At 45.2% G+C, this 19093-nt stretch overlaps 1 protein-coding gene across 1 annotated transcript in view; it reads right to left on the reverse strand.

Annotated features, from left to right (window-relative positions):
* Nucleotides 1-19093, reverse strand: part of LOC143498995 (NLR family CARD domain-containing protein 3-like) — a 31087-nt gene that overhangs the window by 6701 nt on the left and 5293 nt on the right. The window contains exons 7-8 of the mRNA XM_076993927.1: nucleotides 17576-17746; nucleotides 16207-16380 (exon numbers count right to left, since the gene is read on the reverse strand). Of these exons, the coding sequence (XP_076850042.1) occupies nucleotides 16207-16380; nucleotides 17576-17746 (345 nt within the window). The remainder of the gene's footprint in view (nucleotides 1-16206; nucleotides 16381-17575; nucleotides 17747-19093) is intronic.

Here is a 19093-nt window from a genome sequence, read left to right on the forward strand (position 1 = left end):
ATTTTCAATGAGAGTGAGTGACACCCAGCGACGCGACGTGGCGCGACGCGAAGTGAGCGATTCGAGCGACGCGAACAAGTTGAGCTTGGCTCAACTTTATGCAAATGAGCAGTGACGCGCGGCGGCGACTACCAATCAGAAAGTATGTTTGCACCCTCCTCCGAAACCGCACCTCTGACTTTGGTTCCTACTGATTATTTGTTCCGATTGCAAAATGGAGGAGAGATTAATAGTGGCTGTCTCTGGTTGTCCCGCACTTTACGATGTTTATTTTTGGAGGGAATACTGTTCATTTGTTAAAAAACATCTGCAATAAATTAGCGTATACCCTATTATTGGTTATGATTTTTTAAATTCCTGTTTGATCTTCGGGTCAGGGGTAAAAAGTAAAAAAAATACATAAACATTTTAGGTTTATATACTATATGTGTTTTATACACACACTATGTTTTATACACGCACTCCTTTATAATCGTGTGTCCTGTAAACAATAGATTAAAATAAATACTGCGTCCTGCTTTAAAAACGTGATTTGCATATCTGTCACGTGCTGCATGCAGGCGTGATGTTGGACACGCCCCCACGCGACGCGATGCTGGCGACGGAGAGCTCTTGGTGTGAACGCACAGTAAGGGCATTACAGTGTGCTTTAAAGTGGTCACATAATACAATATACATATTAAATTATTAGTGCAACAATAGCAGTGTAAAGATGAATGATCATGAATAAGGTGTAATAGTGCAGTGGTTTTAGAACAGGAGTGATAATAGTTGTTTATGGTGTATATGGTCTGGGTGATGGTGTCTGGTGATCAGCTGTTGATGAAGGTGATGACCTGTGGGTAGAAGCTGTTCTTGTGTCTGACAGTGGTCTTAGTGGACAGCGTTCTGTAGCGTCTGCCAAATCGGAGGAGCTGAAACATGTGGTGACCCAGGTGTGAGGAGTCTGTGGTGATTTTCTCTGATTTCTCTGGTTCTTGAGCAGTACAAGTCCTGAATGGAGGGCAGAGAAGCACCGATGACTTTCTCAGCAGTTCGCACTGTTCTCTGCAGTCTGTTCCTATCCTGCATTGTGGCTGCTCCAAACCACACTGTGATGGACGTGCACAGGATGGACTCAATGACTGCAGTGTAGAACTGGATCAGCAGCTCCTGAGGCAGATCTAACTTCCTTAGCTGGCGTAGGAAGTACATCCTCTGCTGGGCCTTTTTGAGGATGAAGGTGATGTTGTGCTCCCACTTAAGGTCATGTGAGATGGTGGTGCCCAGGAACCTGAAGGTCTCTACAGTAGGCACAGGACTGGTGAAGATTGTGAGGGGCAGCAGTGCTGGGGGGTGTCTCCTGAAGTCCACTCTCATCTCTACAGTCTTAAGCGTGTTCAGGTTGTTCTGACTGCACCAGAACATCAGTCGTTCAACTTCCTGTCTGTATGCAGACTCATTGTCGTCCCGGATGAGTCCGATGACTGTAGTGTCGTCAACAAACTTCAGGAGTTTAACAGATGGGTCGTTAGAGGTGCAGTCATTGGTGTAGAGAGAAAAGAGAAGTGGGGAGAGCACACATCCCTGAGGAGCACCAATACTGATAGACTGTATTGAGGACATGGCTTTTCCCAGCTGCACCTGCTGTTTCCTGTCTGTCAGGAAGCTGCTGATCCACTGAAACATGGCAGGATAGACAATGAGCTGGGAGAGTTTGGTGGACAGAATGCCTGGGATGACGGTGTTGAACGCCAAGCTGAAATCAAGAAACAGAATTTTTACGTACGTCCCTGAGCAGTCCAGATGTTGCAGGACGAAATGCAGACCCATGTTAATTGCATCATCCACTGACCTGTTTGCCCAGTAGGCAAACTGCAGGGGGTCCAGCAGGTGTCCTGTGACATCTTTCAGGTGGGCCAGCACCAGTCTTTCAAAGGAATTCATAACCACAGACGTAAGAGCAATGGGCCTGTAGTCATTCAGTCCTGTGATGGAGGGTTTCTTGGGGACTGGGATGATGGTGGAGCGTTTGAAGCAGGAGTGAACTTCACACAGCTCCAATGATCGGTTGAATATATTTGTAAAGATTGGAGCCAGTTGTTCAGCACAGATCTTAAGGCAGGAAGGTGAGACACCGTCTGGGCCAGGCCAGTTGGCTCACGTCAGCCTCACATATTGTGAGTACAGCTTGAGTGGTGGTGGGGGGGGAGAGATGGAGTAGGTATTGTAGGTGGTGGGGTGAATGTAGATGGTGCTGTAGGGGTGTGAAGAGGTGTGAATGTGTCCCTCTCAAACCTAGCTTCAGCAAATACTCCAGTCAGTGCAGTCAAAGCAGTCCTGTAGGTCTTGCTTAGCCTCCCTGGTCCACTTCTTCACTGTTTTCACTACAGGCTTCACATATTTTAGTTTCTGCCTGTAGGTAGGAATAAGGTGAACCAGACAGTGATCCGAGTGTCCCAGAGCAACGTGGGGCATGGAGCGATAGGCATTTCTCAGAACAGTGTAGCAGTGATCCAGTGTGTAGCAGTGATCCAGTATGTTATTATCCCTGGTGGGACAATTAACATGTTGCTTGTATTTTGGGAGTTCGTGGTTGAGTTTTGCTCTGTTAAAGTCCCCAAGTATGATGAACAGCGAGTCTGGGTGATTTAATTCCTGTCCAGTTATTTGCCCTGCCAGGTTTTGCAGTGCGTCGCTCACGCTTGCTTGGGGAGGAATGTAAACGCCGATGAGAATGAATGAAGAAAACTCCCACGGTGAATAAAAAGGTTTACAGTTAATAAACAGAGTCTCTAAGTTGGAGCTGCAGTGTTCAGCACTGAGACATCTGAACACCAACTATCATTGATATAGAAACATATTCCGCCGCCTCTCGCTTTCCCCATCAGCTCCGTTACAAGGTCCGCCCGATGGAGATGAAAGCTGGGCAGATGTAGCGCGCTGTCTGGGGTGGACTCGTTGAGCCAGGTCTCAGTGAAGCAGAGAGCAGCCGAGCGGGTGAAACTTGTAGGTCTTGTTGAGGAGAAGCAGTTCGTCCATTTTGTTAGCCAGAGAGCGGAGATTTGCTAGATGAATGGCCGGGAGAGCGGTTCTGAATCCCCGCTGACAGAGCTTCACATCCATGCCGGCTCGCGTCCCCCGCCTGTGTCTCCTACGCGCTCTCCACAGGGATGCTGCTCCTCCAACTATTAACTCCAGAAAACTTTCCACGTTATCGAGGACTGGCAAAGAACGTCCAGAAGTGGATTGTCTAATGTTCAGCAGTTGATCTCTGGTGTAGATAAGTGGGTTTGAGTTGCATAAAGCATATAAAAAAACAAAAACACACATAAAACTAGAGAGGCAGCCACTCGCGGCACCATCTTCTCAATATCTAAACTGATTATGCAACCATGTTGCAATAAACCAGCTGAGCTCATTAACAGTCACGCTGCTCTACTGTTTAAAGTTCTCCATAGGAGACAATTTGGTGAAAATAAATGATACATTTATTTAAAACCAACTATTATAAAACACAAACAGTATCAACAGGGATCAGTATATTTACAGTGAAGACTGGGTATTGTGTGTGTGTGTGTGTGTGTGTGTGTGTGTGTGTGTGTGTGTGTGTGTGTGTGTGTGTGTGTGTAGAAAGGGGAGGAGAGTAAATGTGTGTGCGTGTGCTTGTGCGGGCGTGCGTGAGGAGGCGGGAGTTGTAGTCTCAGTTCTCCTATGGAGAACAAAGCAACTAAAATGGCACCGACTTTAAACTTGCTTTGAGAGACTGGTTATGACCCACATCAAAGCCACCATTGACGTCACTGGGGACCCACACCAGTACGCCTACAGAACAAACCGATCCACTGAGGATGCCATCTCCTCTGTGGTCCACACCACCCTCACCCACCTGGAGGGATTCCTATGTCCGTTTGCTCTTTGTGGACTTCACATCCGCCTTCAACACCATGATTCCCCAGACCCTGGTCAATAAACTCTTCACACTTGGACTGAGCCCTTCACTATGCAACTGGGTCCTGGACTTCCTGACCAACAGGCCACAGTCTGTGAGGATCCACAACATCTCCTCCTCCACCATCACCCTCAGCACAGGCTCCCCCCAGGGCTGTGTGCTGAGCCCCATCCTGTTCACGCTGTTCACAAATGACTGCTCAGCCATTCATTCTGGCTGTCTTATTGTGAAGTTTGCAGATGACACGGCAGTGGTCGAACGCATCACAAACAGTGATGAGTCCAGCTACAGGCAGGAGGTGGAACACCTGGAGGGCTGGTGCAGAAAGAACAACCTCTGCATCAACGCAAAGAAGATGAAGGAGATGATTGTGGACTTCAGAAGTGGACTTCTGCATGTCGGAGGATCTGCTGTGGAAGTGGTTTCCAGCTACAGGTACTTGGGTGTGCACCTGGGCGACAACCTCAGCTGGAGCAACAACACCTCCAGTCTGGTCAGGAAAGCTCATCAGCGGCTTTTATTTCCTCAGGTGGCTGAGACGAGCTGGACTCGGGAGCTCAGTTCTCCTCTCCTTCTACAGATGTGTGGTGGAGAGCATACTGTGCTCCAATATCAACATGTGGCACGGAAGCTGCTCGGCTGCAGACAGGAAAGCTCTGCAGAGGGTGGTGAAGGCTGCACAGAGGATTGTTGGAGTCAGCCTCCCCACCACCACAGACACCTACACCTCCAGATGCAGGAAGAGGGCCACCTGCATCATGAAGGACCCCACCCACCCAGCAGACTCACTTTTTGTCCCACTCCCCTCAGGCAGGAGGCTGCGGAGCATTAAGTGCAGAACTTCCCGTCTGAGGAACAGCTTCATTCCAGAAGCTGTCAGACTCATAAACTCTAAATGAGAACCAGCACTCAGTTGGTCTCTCTGACAATCTGCACTAGGGATGCAAATGATTAATTGACTTTCGATTAATTGTCGATTAAGACGTTACTCGATCAAAATGTATTAATCACGATTAATCATTAGAGAGCGCTCCTGTATTAACTTGAACAGAGCGTAAGAACGAGGGGTGAACACGTGTCGTGAAAGACCAGAGTGGAAAACAAAATGAAGCGGGCGAAAAGACGTGCGGTGTGGGACCATTTTGAAGCGTGTTCGGGAAACGAGGCAGAAACTGCGTAATCCAGAAAATCCCAAGGAGGGAAACTTTATTTTCCACGCAACTCAAACAATAGCACTGTTCTCTTCCTCTCCCCTGGCGCGCGCAGGCGCCGCTCTCCCAGTGTCACTTAAAGGGCCAAGTGCCTGTCTGTTAGGGAATTCGCTGCGAGGAGTAGTAGTCGCTACAATTTCAACATTGTTAATTTAGGCAAAGAAGTCAAATGTTCTGTGTGTAATGCGGTATTGAAGTACAACAGTTCCACTAGCTCACTCAATTATCATTTGAACACCATGCATGCAGCTGTCCTGCATATCACCAGTGCACCTGGTCAACCTAAAATCACAGCTACACTGGGAAGGCGAGCGTTTTCGAAGCTCGCTACAAAAAAATACGAGTGAGCTATAAACAAAGCTATCTACTGCTACTACTGTAGCCCTTACAACAGATTGTTGGACGGCTCTAACAACAGAAAGTTACATTACTGTGACGTGCCACTACACTGACGAGAACTGGCAGCTAAAATCTGCAGTGCTGATTACGACGAACATGTCGGATAGACACACCGCTGACAGTTTAACTGACAAGCTCAATGATGTTGTGGAAACTTGGGCACTCTCCAGTCGCGTTACAGCATGTGTTCACTACAAAGCTAGAAACATTGTCCAAACATGGGCTCAATAATATTCTGTTTGTGTTACGTCCAGCCCCTCCCTCGTCCCTGGTCCCGCCTAGCTTCCCGCTCCGATTCGTTCCTCCCCCTGTCTGTCACGCCCTCGTCGTTTGTCACACACACCTGAGTCTCATTTCACCGTCTTGTTTCCATTGTATAAAACCCCCCTAGTGTTTTTGTTCCGTGTCGGTCATTGTTTGTTCTGTTTCCCTTTCGCCTTGCCCCGTGCTCTCCTTTTCCCTCTTGCTGTATGATTCTGGTTTGTAGGTAGAGTTGCCCTGTGTTCTTTGAGTGTGTTGCTGTCCGGTCCAGGTTAGTCTTCGGCTCGTGTTCTACGTCTGTCTTGTTCTCTAAAGTTCATTTTGTTCTCATCTGCTTTTACTCTCCGTTCTTCCCCTCCCCACGTGTTTAGTAGTGTGTGTCTAGATCGCTGTCTCTCTGTTTAGATTTCTTATAGTAGCGTTTGTGTTTAGTTCGCTGTCTCTCTGTTTAGATTGTGGTTCACGCCTGTGCTGTTAGTGTCGCTGTTGGTTTTCCTGTGTTTTGTATTCTTAGGTTGGTTGATGTTTCGTTGCTTGTGTATGTAAGTGCTTCATTGACCCTCTTAATTATTGCTGGTAGTGTATACCCCCTGTCATTGTTTGTGTCCTCCTTCCATTGTTCTGCTTCTGTTTGGTTTTGGTTGCGTATCCTTTATTAAATATTGAAAAACCCGCTATTGCGTCACCCCTTCCCTGTTAAAACGTTACAGTTTGGCTCTCTATTTAATTTCTTCTTTTTTTTAAACATTAAAAAAAATTTCTAATGTTTCAAATTGAACTGAGCCAGTGCTTAATTTATTCCTTTTTTAAAATGAAAGAATGTATTTTGTTATACCATAAAAATTTCCTCATGCATAATTACTTGAGCAATATATAATATAATACAATATAATTATCATAATATAATATATACTTTTTGAACAAAGTGTTTTTAACTACACTGCTCAAAAAAATAAAGGGAACATTTAAACAACACAATGTAACTCCAAGTCATCCACACTTCGTGTTCAGATAGGAAGCAACACTGATTGTGAATCAATTTCAACTGCTCTTGTGCAAATGGAACAGACAACAGGTAGAAATGAGAGATTTTCAACTGATTTCAAAGATTTTTATTAATTGAGATCTAGGATGTGTTATTTTAGTGTTCCCTTAATTTTTTTGAGCAGTATATTTAGCTGATATTTTTAAAAGCCCTATTGAAACACTGAAATTCAGGTGAAAAACGCCGCTTATCGATTAATCGAAAGTCAATCGATAAGATCAGTCAACTAACGATTAATGAATTAATCGATAATTTGCATCCCTAATCTGCACTTTACACAAGGACACTTTATCCACAGTAACTTAAAAAAAAAAAACGTGAAAGTACTCAGATTAATTTTTTTGTTAGATTTATTTATTTTTACTCATTCCATTTTATTTTATTTCTTTCTTCTATTCTATTTTTTTAATTATATTGCTGCTATTGGGGTAAAAACTGGGAGCCTGGGTTCAAAATTTCGTTCCACCTCATGTACCACATGTGATGTGAATGACAATAAAGTCTCCTTGAATCCTTGAAAAAGTAGAGCAGCACAACTATGTTAATGAGCTTAACCCTTATATGGTCCAAGGGTCTGTGGGACCCATTTTTAAAAAATCAGCTTAAAAAAATTCTACAATTTTTTTTTTTTTCAAACTGAGATTCATTGGTCCTTGGCTCATTTTCTGTGAGCAACATAAATCAAAAAATATTTTCAATGACCACCCCCCCGTACCCCCCCCCTTCACATTTGTATTACATACAGGGTCCAGGGTCCACTGGGCCCTGGGCTAGTCAAAGTGGGCAATCAACATTGGGTTGGGTAGTTGATAGTCGTCTGTATGACTTTAAAGGATATACAAACAAAGGACAGAGGAGTTTGGCATGCAAAGGTGAGCAACCATCAACACTTTTGATGGTTGTCACATCAGGGGTTGATTGCATATTGTCAGACAGCAGACGAAGAATCTCTATAGAGACAAAGGGGTGAGATCTGAAAGAAGCATCTTTTCTCTCAGCCCTCATTATCCCTCCCTCCTCTCTGGACCTGTGTGTGTGTGTGTGTGTGTGTGTGTGTGTGTGTGTGTGTGTGTGTGTGTGTGTGTGTGTGTGTGTGTGTGTGAGTGTGTGTTTCATCCAATCATGGGGACATGATGCTATAAATGCTAAAAATGCTAAAAATGCTATAAAAGATGGCAAAGCGATTCTCAGTTCAGACTGCCTTACAGCTGCTATTGGAAGAGACAGAGGATTTTGATGGTGATTCAGAAGAAGAAATTTCAGGATCACATTTCTGAAATATCAGAGTCTGATAGTGATAATGAAAAGGAGGATGAGCAGCAGCCAGCTCCGTTAGCACCAGCCCGTCAGCAGCTAGCCATAGGACCAGCCTGTCAGCCAGCATGATTTATGATTCATTTCCTTATTGTGTTACATTTTAATAAAAAAGTAACTAATAAATAAATGAGAGCAAACTAATTTAACATATGTATTGTTTATTTTACTTGCAATTGGGCTAAATCTGCTGATTATTTTAACAAAAAATGCAATGGGTCCCCCACGCCCAGCTGGACCCCAAGAAGGTAGTCCACGCCCGGATCTCATCAGGGTTAACTTTATTGTAACATGGTTAGAACAAAGGGTAATGGCACTGGCTTAATAACCCCTTAATAACCCATGAGATGGCTGGGGGATGCTGTAGACACACATCTGGGCAACAAGTTCACTACTGGGCAGTTCTTGAATAGTAACTAAGGTTAACCAAATCAAGAAAAACAATGAAAGGATACTAAAGCCTTAGATTTCACTTGGCTTTATACAAAGAAAACAAGATCACATGCAGGGTTAAATGCCTTTGATGGAATAGAGGAAGTACATCAGGCATGGAGAAAGGTGTGGAGTTAGCACATGTTGGTGTTAGTCTATTGGCTGGAACAAACCTAACAATGTTTAAAGGGAAAGATCTTGTTGGACTAAAGGACAGACATTTGGGTTAATGTCCAGTTAGAGCAGCGTTTCTCAAAGTGTGGGGCGTGCCCCACTGGGGCGCATGGGTATTGCAGGTGGGGCGCGAGCAATTGTAAGAAATTAAATGAAAGAGACCTGTTCGTTTTGCATAAGCCCCGGATGTTTAAAATGTCTGCGGAACATTGTGAACCATGGCTAGATTTGGCTCTTTAACGAATTTTTACCGCACCCCACGGTCAACAAATCACGTTCGCCACACCCCCCCGCTCAACAAATTACGTTCGCAATTTAAAACTTGCATTTGTATTTTATTACCATTTTGGTGGTGGGGCATGGAATTTCCCCATCTTCTGAGGTGGGGAATGATTGAAAAAGTTTGAGAACCACTGAGTTAGAGTGTGGTTCCTTGTGGGATCTAGTAAAATGTACATGGGGGTTTAACTGAGGTGTAATGCCTCATACTATCCTGTGATAGACAAGAATTTAAACAATAAACATACATTTCTAATGCTGCTATTGCTAAGTGTACACTTGAGCATCAGGAGCAGTCATCATGCAAAAATAACCAACATCTCTAGTGGTTCTGAGGAATAGTGTTATGCAATTTATGCCAGACTTTTTTTTGGCCAAGTCTGCACAAAGTCTGAGAAAATATGGATGGCAAACAGTTTCACTAGTTGTTGGACAAAGCTGTACTTCCATACAGTGTCTCAAAAGTGAATAGCTCTTGCTATGCTAGTAGCAAAGAAGAGAGTAGAAGATGTGTGAGGGGTAAAAGGTAGTAAAGAAGTTAGGAAGTAACACCAGGTACACCCCCCTTTGCAAAGATGATGCCAGGAACATCTTCCTTTTAAAAGGTCAGAGATCTGGAAAAATAGCTACATGCTTACAGGCTGAAGGTTTACATGTAACTTCATATAATGTCAGTTCTACCTCCTCCTGGCTCAGGCTGGAGGTCCACTAACTGATCTTTATCTATGGCTGTCCCCCCTTCCACTGGTTCTGCCTCTCTTTCCACCTCTTGGTTCTGTCCCTGTGATGAGAGTAGTGAGAGGGGCCTGCAGAAAGAACAGTGTCTGAATTTACAGGGAAAGCAAAGGGAGGATCTTGGAGCTTAGGATTTTCCAAGTCTCTTTCAGGCATACTGGGCTGCACAACAGTCTCCCAAACTGTCTGTGTAGTCTTTCTGATCTTACGCATCGACAGATCACCTTGGCGTGCCAAAAGTGTGACATGGGTTCTCACACAAGGGTGGAGATTGTGCAAAAATAGGGATTTGAAGGTCCTGTGTTCTGTGAGACCTGGTCCATTTCATCCCTGGAAAAATGTTTGCTTCAAGTAGGGTGGGCGATAGTGGAAAAAAAATTGTATCGCAATTTTTTTGCATAAAATCACGATTTTTATTTTAATTAATGATACTGCAATTTTCCATGTGCAAATATTGTAAGCAAAAAATGTAAGCAACACACGTGACACTGATAAAGTGCACTATTGGAATATAATTAAGAACAAAATAAAAGTGAACACAATGTCCTGCTTGGTACATCGTAGCGGGGGTCAAGTACTTTCATAAGGTGTTTAAATCCCTCGTCCTCCATTGCCGCGAAAGGAACCATGTCCTTAGCTAGATAGTACGTAACAGCGTCCGTTACCTCTCTCCACTACGGATGGGGAGATTCACCGATTCACATCGGTGATTCGGCACACATGTCTGCAATTCGACTGCACCGGTAGATTCAACGTGCATCGGGTTTAATTTGCGGGCGAATTTACGGTGCATCTCCTCTAGCCTTTTTGCATCGGCAAATACCATGGTTAAATCGGGTGTTTTGTTTTCCAGTATCTATTCCTTATTCTAACGTATTTACAGAGGCAACATACTTTTTATTTTTATTGATTTCTTTTTTTTCGAGGCAACATAAATGCACCATCGTGTCCTCAGGTACTGACGCAAGCACGCAGATGTACACAACAAAGATGGAGGGAAACGAGAGCATTAGCAACGACAGAGATACAGTATTTAATTAATGTCACTCTCAGACTCCATAGTGCAGCGGTAAACATTTACTTAAAATTAACATTAACTAAAACAGTAAAAAAAGGAATAGTACAATAGTAACGATAAAAAATATAGGTGAGTTGTGTGTGTGTGTGTGTATATATATATATATATATATATATATATATAAATAGAGGTCTCTGAAATTTACATTCAAGTAAGTGGCGTATGCAGCAGTAAGTAAACATACTGTCTGCAAAGTGAGTGTATGAGGAATCTGGTGTAATTACGATTAAAGTGAACGTATGCAATGAATTATAAATATAATGTGCAAATGTAACATTACGTATGAACATATGCAATGAATTATAAATATAATGTGCAGATGTAACAGGAGTGCAAATTGAGTGAGCGTTAGACTTCTACAGTGATGGGTGTAGAACCAGTTTGTTGTCATTTGTTTGAGAAGTATCTTGTTTTTAAGGATGAAAGAGTGGAAGAGCAGGGAGTGAGTTGATCCTCCTGACTGCCTGGTGAACAAAGCTGTCCCTCAGCCTACTGGTTCTGGCTCGTAGACTTTGTAGTCTCCTCCCTGATGGCAGTAGGTTGAAGTAGCTGTACATGGGGTGTGTCGGATCACCCACTATGTTTAGGGCTCTCCGAGTGAGGCGGGAGTCGTGAAGGTCCCGTAGAGAAGGGAGTGAGGTGCCCACGATCCTCTCAGCTGCTCTCACGATGCGCTGGAGGGACTTGCGACAGGATGCTGTGCAGGTGCCGTACCACACTGTGATGCAGCTGGTCAAGACGCTCTCGATGGCTCCCCTATAGAAGGTGTGCATGATGGGGGGTGGAGCACTGGCTCTTCTCAGCTTGCGGAGAAAGTACAGGCGCTGGTGGGCTTTCTTGGCTAGAGATGCAGTGTTCTTACTCCAGGACAGGTCCTCTGAGATGTCTACACCCAGGAACTTGGTGCTGCTCACTCTTTCCACAGCAGTACTATTGATGTTCAGAGGAGCATGCTGGGAGGGCAACTTCCTGAAGTCCACAACTATCTCCTTTGTCTTCTGCACATTCAGAGATATGTTGTTGTGACCACACCACCTGGCCAGGCGGCTCACCTCGCTTCTGTAGTTTGTCTCGTAGTTGTTGTTGATGAGACCCACCACAGTTGTATCATCCGCAAACTTAAAGAAGAAGTTTGAGCTGTATGTTGGTGTGCAGTCGTGTGTCAGTAGAGTGAATAGAAGGGGGCTCAGCACGCATCCTTGGGGCGCCCCTGTGTTGAGCACGATGGTACTGGATGAGTTGCTGCCGACCCGTACTGCCTGTGGTCTCCCAGTCAGAAAGTCCAGCAGCCAGTTACACATTGGGAGGCTCAGTCCAATAATGTCTAATTTTTGGATGAGTTGTTGTGGAATGATAGTGTTGAATGCCGAGCTGAAATCAATGAATAGCATTCTAACATAAGAGTCCTTAGTGTCTAAATGTGTGAGAGCTGTGTGTAGAGCAGTTGAGATGGCATCGTCGGTGGAACGATTTGGTCGATATGTGAACTGGTAAGGATCCAGATTGGCAGGAAGGACGGACTTGATGTGTTGCATGACTAGTCTTTCAAAGCACTTCATAATGATGGGTGAGTGCTACTGGACAGTAGTCATTGAGACAGGAAGGTGATGCTTTCTTTGGGACAGGGATGATGGAGGTGGCTTTAAAGCAGGTGGGGACAATGGCCTGACTCAGTGAGATGTTAAAGATGTCAGTGAAGACAGCTGCGAGTTCCTCTGCACAGTCCTTTAGCACACGGCCAGGTATGTTGTCCGGACCAGGAGCTTTGCGGGCATTGATCTTGCCGAATGATTGCCTCACAATGTCTGTGGACAGCACCAGTGCCTGGTCGCCAGGAGAGATGGAATATTTCTGTGCTGGTGTGCTGTTGTTTGCTTCAAACCGGGCAAAGAATTTGTTTAGTTCATTCAGCATGGAGATGGTGTAGTCGGAGGTCTGCGGAGCCGGCTTATAGTCCGTGATGGTCTGAATTCCCCGCCATAACCCTCGTGCATCATTGCTGTTGTTGAACTGATGAGCTATCTTCCTGGAATATTGCTTCTTAGCCTTCCTAATGCCCCGAGACAGGTTTTTTTCTGGCTGTCCTCAGGCCCATTTGATCTCCTGCTGTGAAGGCAGCATTCCTGGCTCTCAGAAGCCTGTGGACATCTTTTGTCAGCCATGGCTTTTGATTTGCCCTCACAGTGATGGTCTTGAGCTCAGTGACATCGTCAGTACACATGGTGATATATGAACAGACAGTATCTGAGTACTCTTGGAGATCGGTGGTGTTGTTGTTGTCTGTAGCAGCTTCTTTGAACATGTTCCAATCGGTGGTGGCGAAACAGTCTTGAAGAGCTTCTGAAGAACCCTCTGGCCACACTCGTACCTGCTTGCAAACTGGTTTAGGGACTTTAACCAGAGGTCTGTATGCTGGCATTAGCATGACACTGATGTGGTCAGAGGTGCCGATGTGGGGGAGGGGAGCAGCTTTGTAGGCTCCTCTCCTGGTTGTGAAAACTTGGTCCAGTATATTGTTTCCTCTTGTTGGAAAGTCTATCTGTTTGTATGTCTTTGGAAAGACGCTTCTTGGATCTGCGTGGTTAAAATCCCCAGCTAAGATTAAAAAAGCATCAGGGTATGCTGTCTGCTGCTCACTAATGTGTGGATACAGTTCATTTAGTGCCTCATTTCTATTTTTGTTGTTGGAGCTCGGAGGTATATAAACAGCGACAATTATAACAGCTGTAAATTCCCTCGGTAAATAGAATGGTCGGCTTCTAATAACCATGAACTCCACTAAAGGTGAGCAGTGTCTATAAACCACAGCAGCATCGCGGCACCAGTCATCCTTAATGTAAACACAGAGCCCACTGCCGCGGGTCTTACCTGCTTCAGCGAAAGCTCTGTCGGCTCGGTAGCATGTTAGCTGCTCGAGCTGGATAGCGTGGTCCGGAACGTTGTCATTTAGCTATGTTTCCGTAAACACAAAAGCACAACAGTCTTTCACACTTTTCTGTGTTGATCTGAGTAGGCGTATGTAGTCCATTTTATTTTCCAGAGAGCATACATTAGCCAGAACCATGGATGGAATGGCCGGTTTGTGCTGGCTAGCCGCTAGCCTAGCTCGGATACCTCCGCGCTTACCCCGCTTCTGCTTCCTTTCACTCCGCTTGTGGCGCTTCCGCACTGGGCGAGATGAAGGGGTGGGGGTCGGTGATGGTGCCGGCTTCCTGAGCAGGCCGCAGACTCGTAGCTCCTCTTTGAGTTCGTCATTGAGTTCGTTGTTTGTGTCCGGAAAAAAAGATTTCCAGACATCGAGCAAAACCTTGCGGCTGTAGTGTTGCTGATCATAAATTTCTCTATGCACATTGTTAATACAATACTTTAAAAAATTGTTCATCTTATGTTTTTGTATATATAGATGGAGAAAATAACTGAATAATTCAGTTGAATAAATTAATGCTTTGTCTGAATATACTGAATTATGCATTTTTATATATTATGTATTTTTTGAAAACAAAAAATTGAAAAAAAAACAGATGCATACATCCCTTAAATTGTTAGAGAGTAAAGTAGAATTGTGCTATTCTAGGCAGTCATGGCCTAGTGGTAGGGAACTGGTCTTGTGACCAGAGGGTCGTGGGTTCGATTCCCAGACCTGAGGCCATGACTGAGGTGCCCTTGAGCAAGGCACCTAACCCCTACTGCTCCCCGGGTGCCGGGCTAGGGCTGCCCACCGCTCTGGGCACGTGTGATCCACAGCCCCCTAGTAATCACTAGTGTGTGTGTGTGTGTGTGTTCAAACTGCACAGATGGGTTAAATGCGGAGGACAAATTTCGATTGTGGTGTAAAAATCTCAATTGACAAAATATGGCACATTTACATTTGAGTTAAGAAAACTGATGGGTTAGGCCAATACATCCTCAAACCTCAACTAACTGTATTGAATGATCACTTATCAAACCGAATCCTCATATAATAAGTCATATCGTTATCAAATCATTTTTGAATCGCATCATATCATGAACAGGAGTGATTTGTATCGCATCGTATCGACAAGGGGTTTCAGAGTATCGCAGTTATATCGTTTTGGTGGCAGTGTATCGAGATGTGTATCGAATCTACCTTAGTGGTGAAGATATACATCTTTACTCTCCACTGCTTACTGGACTTGTCATACGGGGTCCATTTTTAAAATGCCTGAGTTACCGTTGTTTGCTTCGGTTTTGCCACCGAGGCCGCAGCTTGTGAGGTGGCTGCCCTCGCTGCCCGAATTATTTCACTTTCGGCCAGAGGTGTCAATTCCAGGTTCAGAAAGTAAAAGTCCTCACCAGGACCAAATCCTGGTGAGGACTTTTACTTTCTGAACCTGGAATTGACACCTCTGCTTTCGGCATATTCCTTGGGATACCTACGTCTCAAGTGATTGAATAAATTTGTTGCACTGGCATCGGACGTTTTCACATGTTCTTTGCACACCTTACATATCGCTGAAGTTTGGTCTTGGTCAGTGGAGGAAAATCTGAACCAATTCAAGATTACAGAGGTGGATTTCCTCTTCTTTACCAGCTCCTCGGTTTGGCTTTCAGCCATCGTTGTCCACGCAGTTTTTAGTTTTTACAAACACAACATGGAGGCGTGGAAGACGCACAGTTCGCTGTGATTGGTCAGTCCTATGCCCTAAGTCTGCCACATCGGAGGGAACCAGTATAAAAAAAAGTCATTGTGCTGATTGGCAAAGGCGATCTATACCATTTCTCTAATTTGGTAGATCGCCTGCGATTCTCCACTCGTCCTCGCCATTCACGATTCTATATCGTCAGATCGCACACCCCTAGCTTCAAGTGATTAAAGTAATCTCTGGGATGCTCTGAACGCTTCTGCTTAATTTTTATGGCTGACATGATTGCTGATGTTTCATCAAAGAAAGGGGAATACTCCTCAGCAAGGGCTTTGCAAAGCTGAGTGTAAGTGTCCATAACAGAAAACGGCTGTGACTCTATGAATGTGTGAACAGATCTAGAGGTGGTTTTCCAAATTAGCTTGACTTTCTCTCGATCTGTTGCAAGTCCGAGAGGCTACAATCAATTTCCTTGACGTAGTCTTCAACATGATAGTTTGACCATGTCCTTTGCTAGTGAATCTAGCAGCTCTAAGTAGCACTGTTTCTCTGGATAATTTGATGGTGGCGGCACCCCAGCGCCCCCTACTGACGAGCTGCCACTGATGTCATGTATGAAACTGTATGTGTTTTAGGAATAAGGCCATTTGTGTGTCATGTGTGCTGTTTCTATGTGTGACACTGTTCTTCTCACATTTAGAGTGTGTGTTCACACACAGGTGTTTAAGGGGAATCCTACATACCTGAGTGTGTCCAGTCTGCAGTGGGGATCCTCCAGTCTAGCAGAGAGCAGCTTTATTCCTGAGTCTCCTGGGTGGTTGTAGGTCAGATCCAGTTCTTTCAGGTGTGAGGGGTTTGAACTCAGAGCTGAAGACAGAGAAGAACAGCCTTCCTCTGTGACCAAACAACCAGACAATCTGCAAAAAGGAGGGAAAAAGAGGGAGAGAGAAAGTGAGGGAGATGCATTTCCAGAGCAGCCAGTATAGGGCGCTAGAGAGGCCAGTAACTGTAGTGGAGGTTTCACGTTGTGCTTTATAATAAACTACTGTCATGGTGAGGCCTCGTATCCATTCCTCACTTATGATCTTACGATGATGATACACTTGGGGCAGAGCTGTTTTAGAGGCTATGTGTTTCAACAGGATCTATGTAGGAGTGTGTGTGTGTGTGTGTGTGTGGTCGGCTCTGTGTAGTAGTGTGTGTGTTCAGCTCTGTGTAGGAGTGTGTGTGTTTCCATAAATGCCCACATACATGTGGACAAGGACTCATCTATGTCTCTTTAGAGTGTTACATTTCTCTTCTAGGAGATTCTGGAAATCTGCTTATGCTTCACAAATTTTTTTTTCTCTCCACAATGTGGTCATTTAATGAAATCTAGTTAATTTACTTAATTTTATATATATTTGGAAGAAAGGAAGAAAACTTCATAAATTAATAATAAAGTGTGAAATTGTCTTGCATTGCCTTGTGTGGTAGTATTTTTTTATACTGCACTCAAAGGAAATGTATTATTTTTAAAGGAAATTGACTTTTTTTAAAGGACATAAATCTTTATCTTATCTTAATGTTCATTAAGGGCAACACGGTGGCTTGGTGGTTAGCACGTTTGCCTCTCAGCACTGGGGTCTTGGGTTCAAGTCCCTATCTGAGTGGAGTTTCCATGTTCTCCCTGTGTTTGCGTAGGTTTCCTCCGGGATTTCCGGTTTCCTCCCACAGTCCAAAAACATGGAGGTTAGGTAAATTGGCAGTCAACAAAAAATTCTCCCTGAGTGTGTGTCTGTGTCTCTATGTTCAATAAAAAGTAGTGTCTGTGTGCTTGTATGCCCAGTGGTGGATGGTGCTCTGCCACTAGAATCTGTCCTCTCTCCCATTCAGTCCCCCAGGGGGCTGTGGCTTCTGGTAGAGAGTACACTGTGCGCAATTGGCTGCCGCTTCTCACCGGTGTGTGTGTGATTGATTGTCTGTGACTTGTACCTGTGTTAAATTGTAAAGCGCCTTGGGAATCTGGAAAGGGGCTATATAAATCGAACATTCATTCATTCATCATTAAAACGCTGTAGTGTCACCACACTTTACTGTTTCCATTCTAGATTAAACTGAAAGAAAACTCACCTGAGAATTTCCAGTTTACAGTTTGAACTCTTCAGTCCAGCACAGAGCTGCTCCACTCCTGAATCTTTTAGGTCATTATAATTCATCTCCAGCTCTTTCAGTGAGTTTTCTGTTTGTAGAACTGATGTGAGAGATTTGCAAGACTCCTCAGTGAGACCACAACCAGACAGTCTGTAAAAGAGTAAATACAGTACAAAATACAGATCAATCAGATGATGCTGGATTCTAGAATCTGAACTGCTGGTTAAATGATCCTCTGTGTCTTGGAAAATAGGATGAAATTAATTGCATGAACAGATTAAAAAGTATCAGCCAGTATAAGGCGCTAGAGAGGCCAGTAACTGTAGTGGAGGCTTCAACTGGTGCTTTATAATAAACTACTGACATGGTGAGGTCCCGTATCCACGAGCCGAAGAGACACCATGCCAGGTTACACCACCAGGACCAAGAAAGGCAAGAAGCCCAGCAAGCGACGCCATGCCCTGCCCGGCGCCACACCACGACGCAGACTCCCGAGCTGATGGAGCACAACCCTGTGTGTTCTCACCAGGGAACTCTCGCCACTGCGGGTGGGCTCCTTCGAGCTCTGCGCGACGGAGAAGACCCCTGAGAGCGAATTCTAGGGGGAGGACTCTGCGAGCGAGGAGGAAGAGGAGGAGGAAGACCATCCGCCCTCCGTGTGCTCCGCTCCCACCGTTGACTACGGTGGGGAAGAGGAAGAGGACTACCCTCCGTCCGTGTGTTCTGCTCCCACCGTGGACTATGGTGGGGAGGAGGACTACCCTCCGTCCGTGTGTTCCGCTCCCATCGTGGACTATGGTGGGGAGGAGGAGGAGGAAGAGTCCTACACGGAGGAGGAGGAGGGGTCCTATACAGAGGACGAGAAAGAGAGTGTCCACCCCCCTCTGAGCTCTCCGGCGGGACTGTGAAGGGGAGGTGGAGTCCAGAGGTGGGCCCATCCCCCGACCGCTCCGGGGAAAGCGATATGGACTTCTCCCGGGGTGGCAGCCCGGAGCAACCCATGAGCAGGAGTCAGGGCAGTGAGGCGATGGAGGTCGATGAAAACACCCACACTGCCGGCTCCGGAGGGCAGTCGCGAGGCGAAAGGGGTCTTCCATACGGCGTCCGCCAGCCGCGCTGCACCCAGGGGAGGGTTTGCAGCGAGGGCAGGAGGAGGACTCCTGTGGCTCGTCTCGTCATCACGTGGGGTTTATGTGGTTTGTCTACTTAATGTGCGTTCGCGCAGTGTCCTGTGCTCGTCGTTGTCTGAGTCTGCACGTTGTGTGTGTGTGTTCATATGTTCTTCGTGCGCTTACTGCGCTATTTGTGTAAGAAATAAAAAGGTGATCGTGTGCCAAAAGCGAGGATTCTGTGTCTCATCCTTCGCCCTGCCCGCACGTCACACCACCAAATACCCTCCACAATAATAAACCTAATAATCCTAACCTGCTTAATACTGAACTTTGATATAATGTAGTCAAATGTATGTGCACAAGCACTGAAAAAGTGGATTAATGT

Source organism: Brachyhypopomus gauderio, unplaced genomic scaffold, assembly GCF_052324685.1.
Source record: "Brachyhypopomus gauderio isolate BG-103 unplaced genomic scaffold, BGAUD_0.2 sc128, whole genome shotgun sequence".
Taxonomy (NCBI): Eukaryota; Metazoa; Chordata; class Actinopteri; order Gymnotiformes; family Hypopomidae; genus Brachyhypopomus; species Brachyhypopomus gauderio.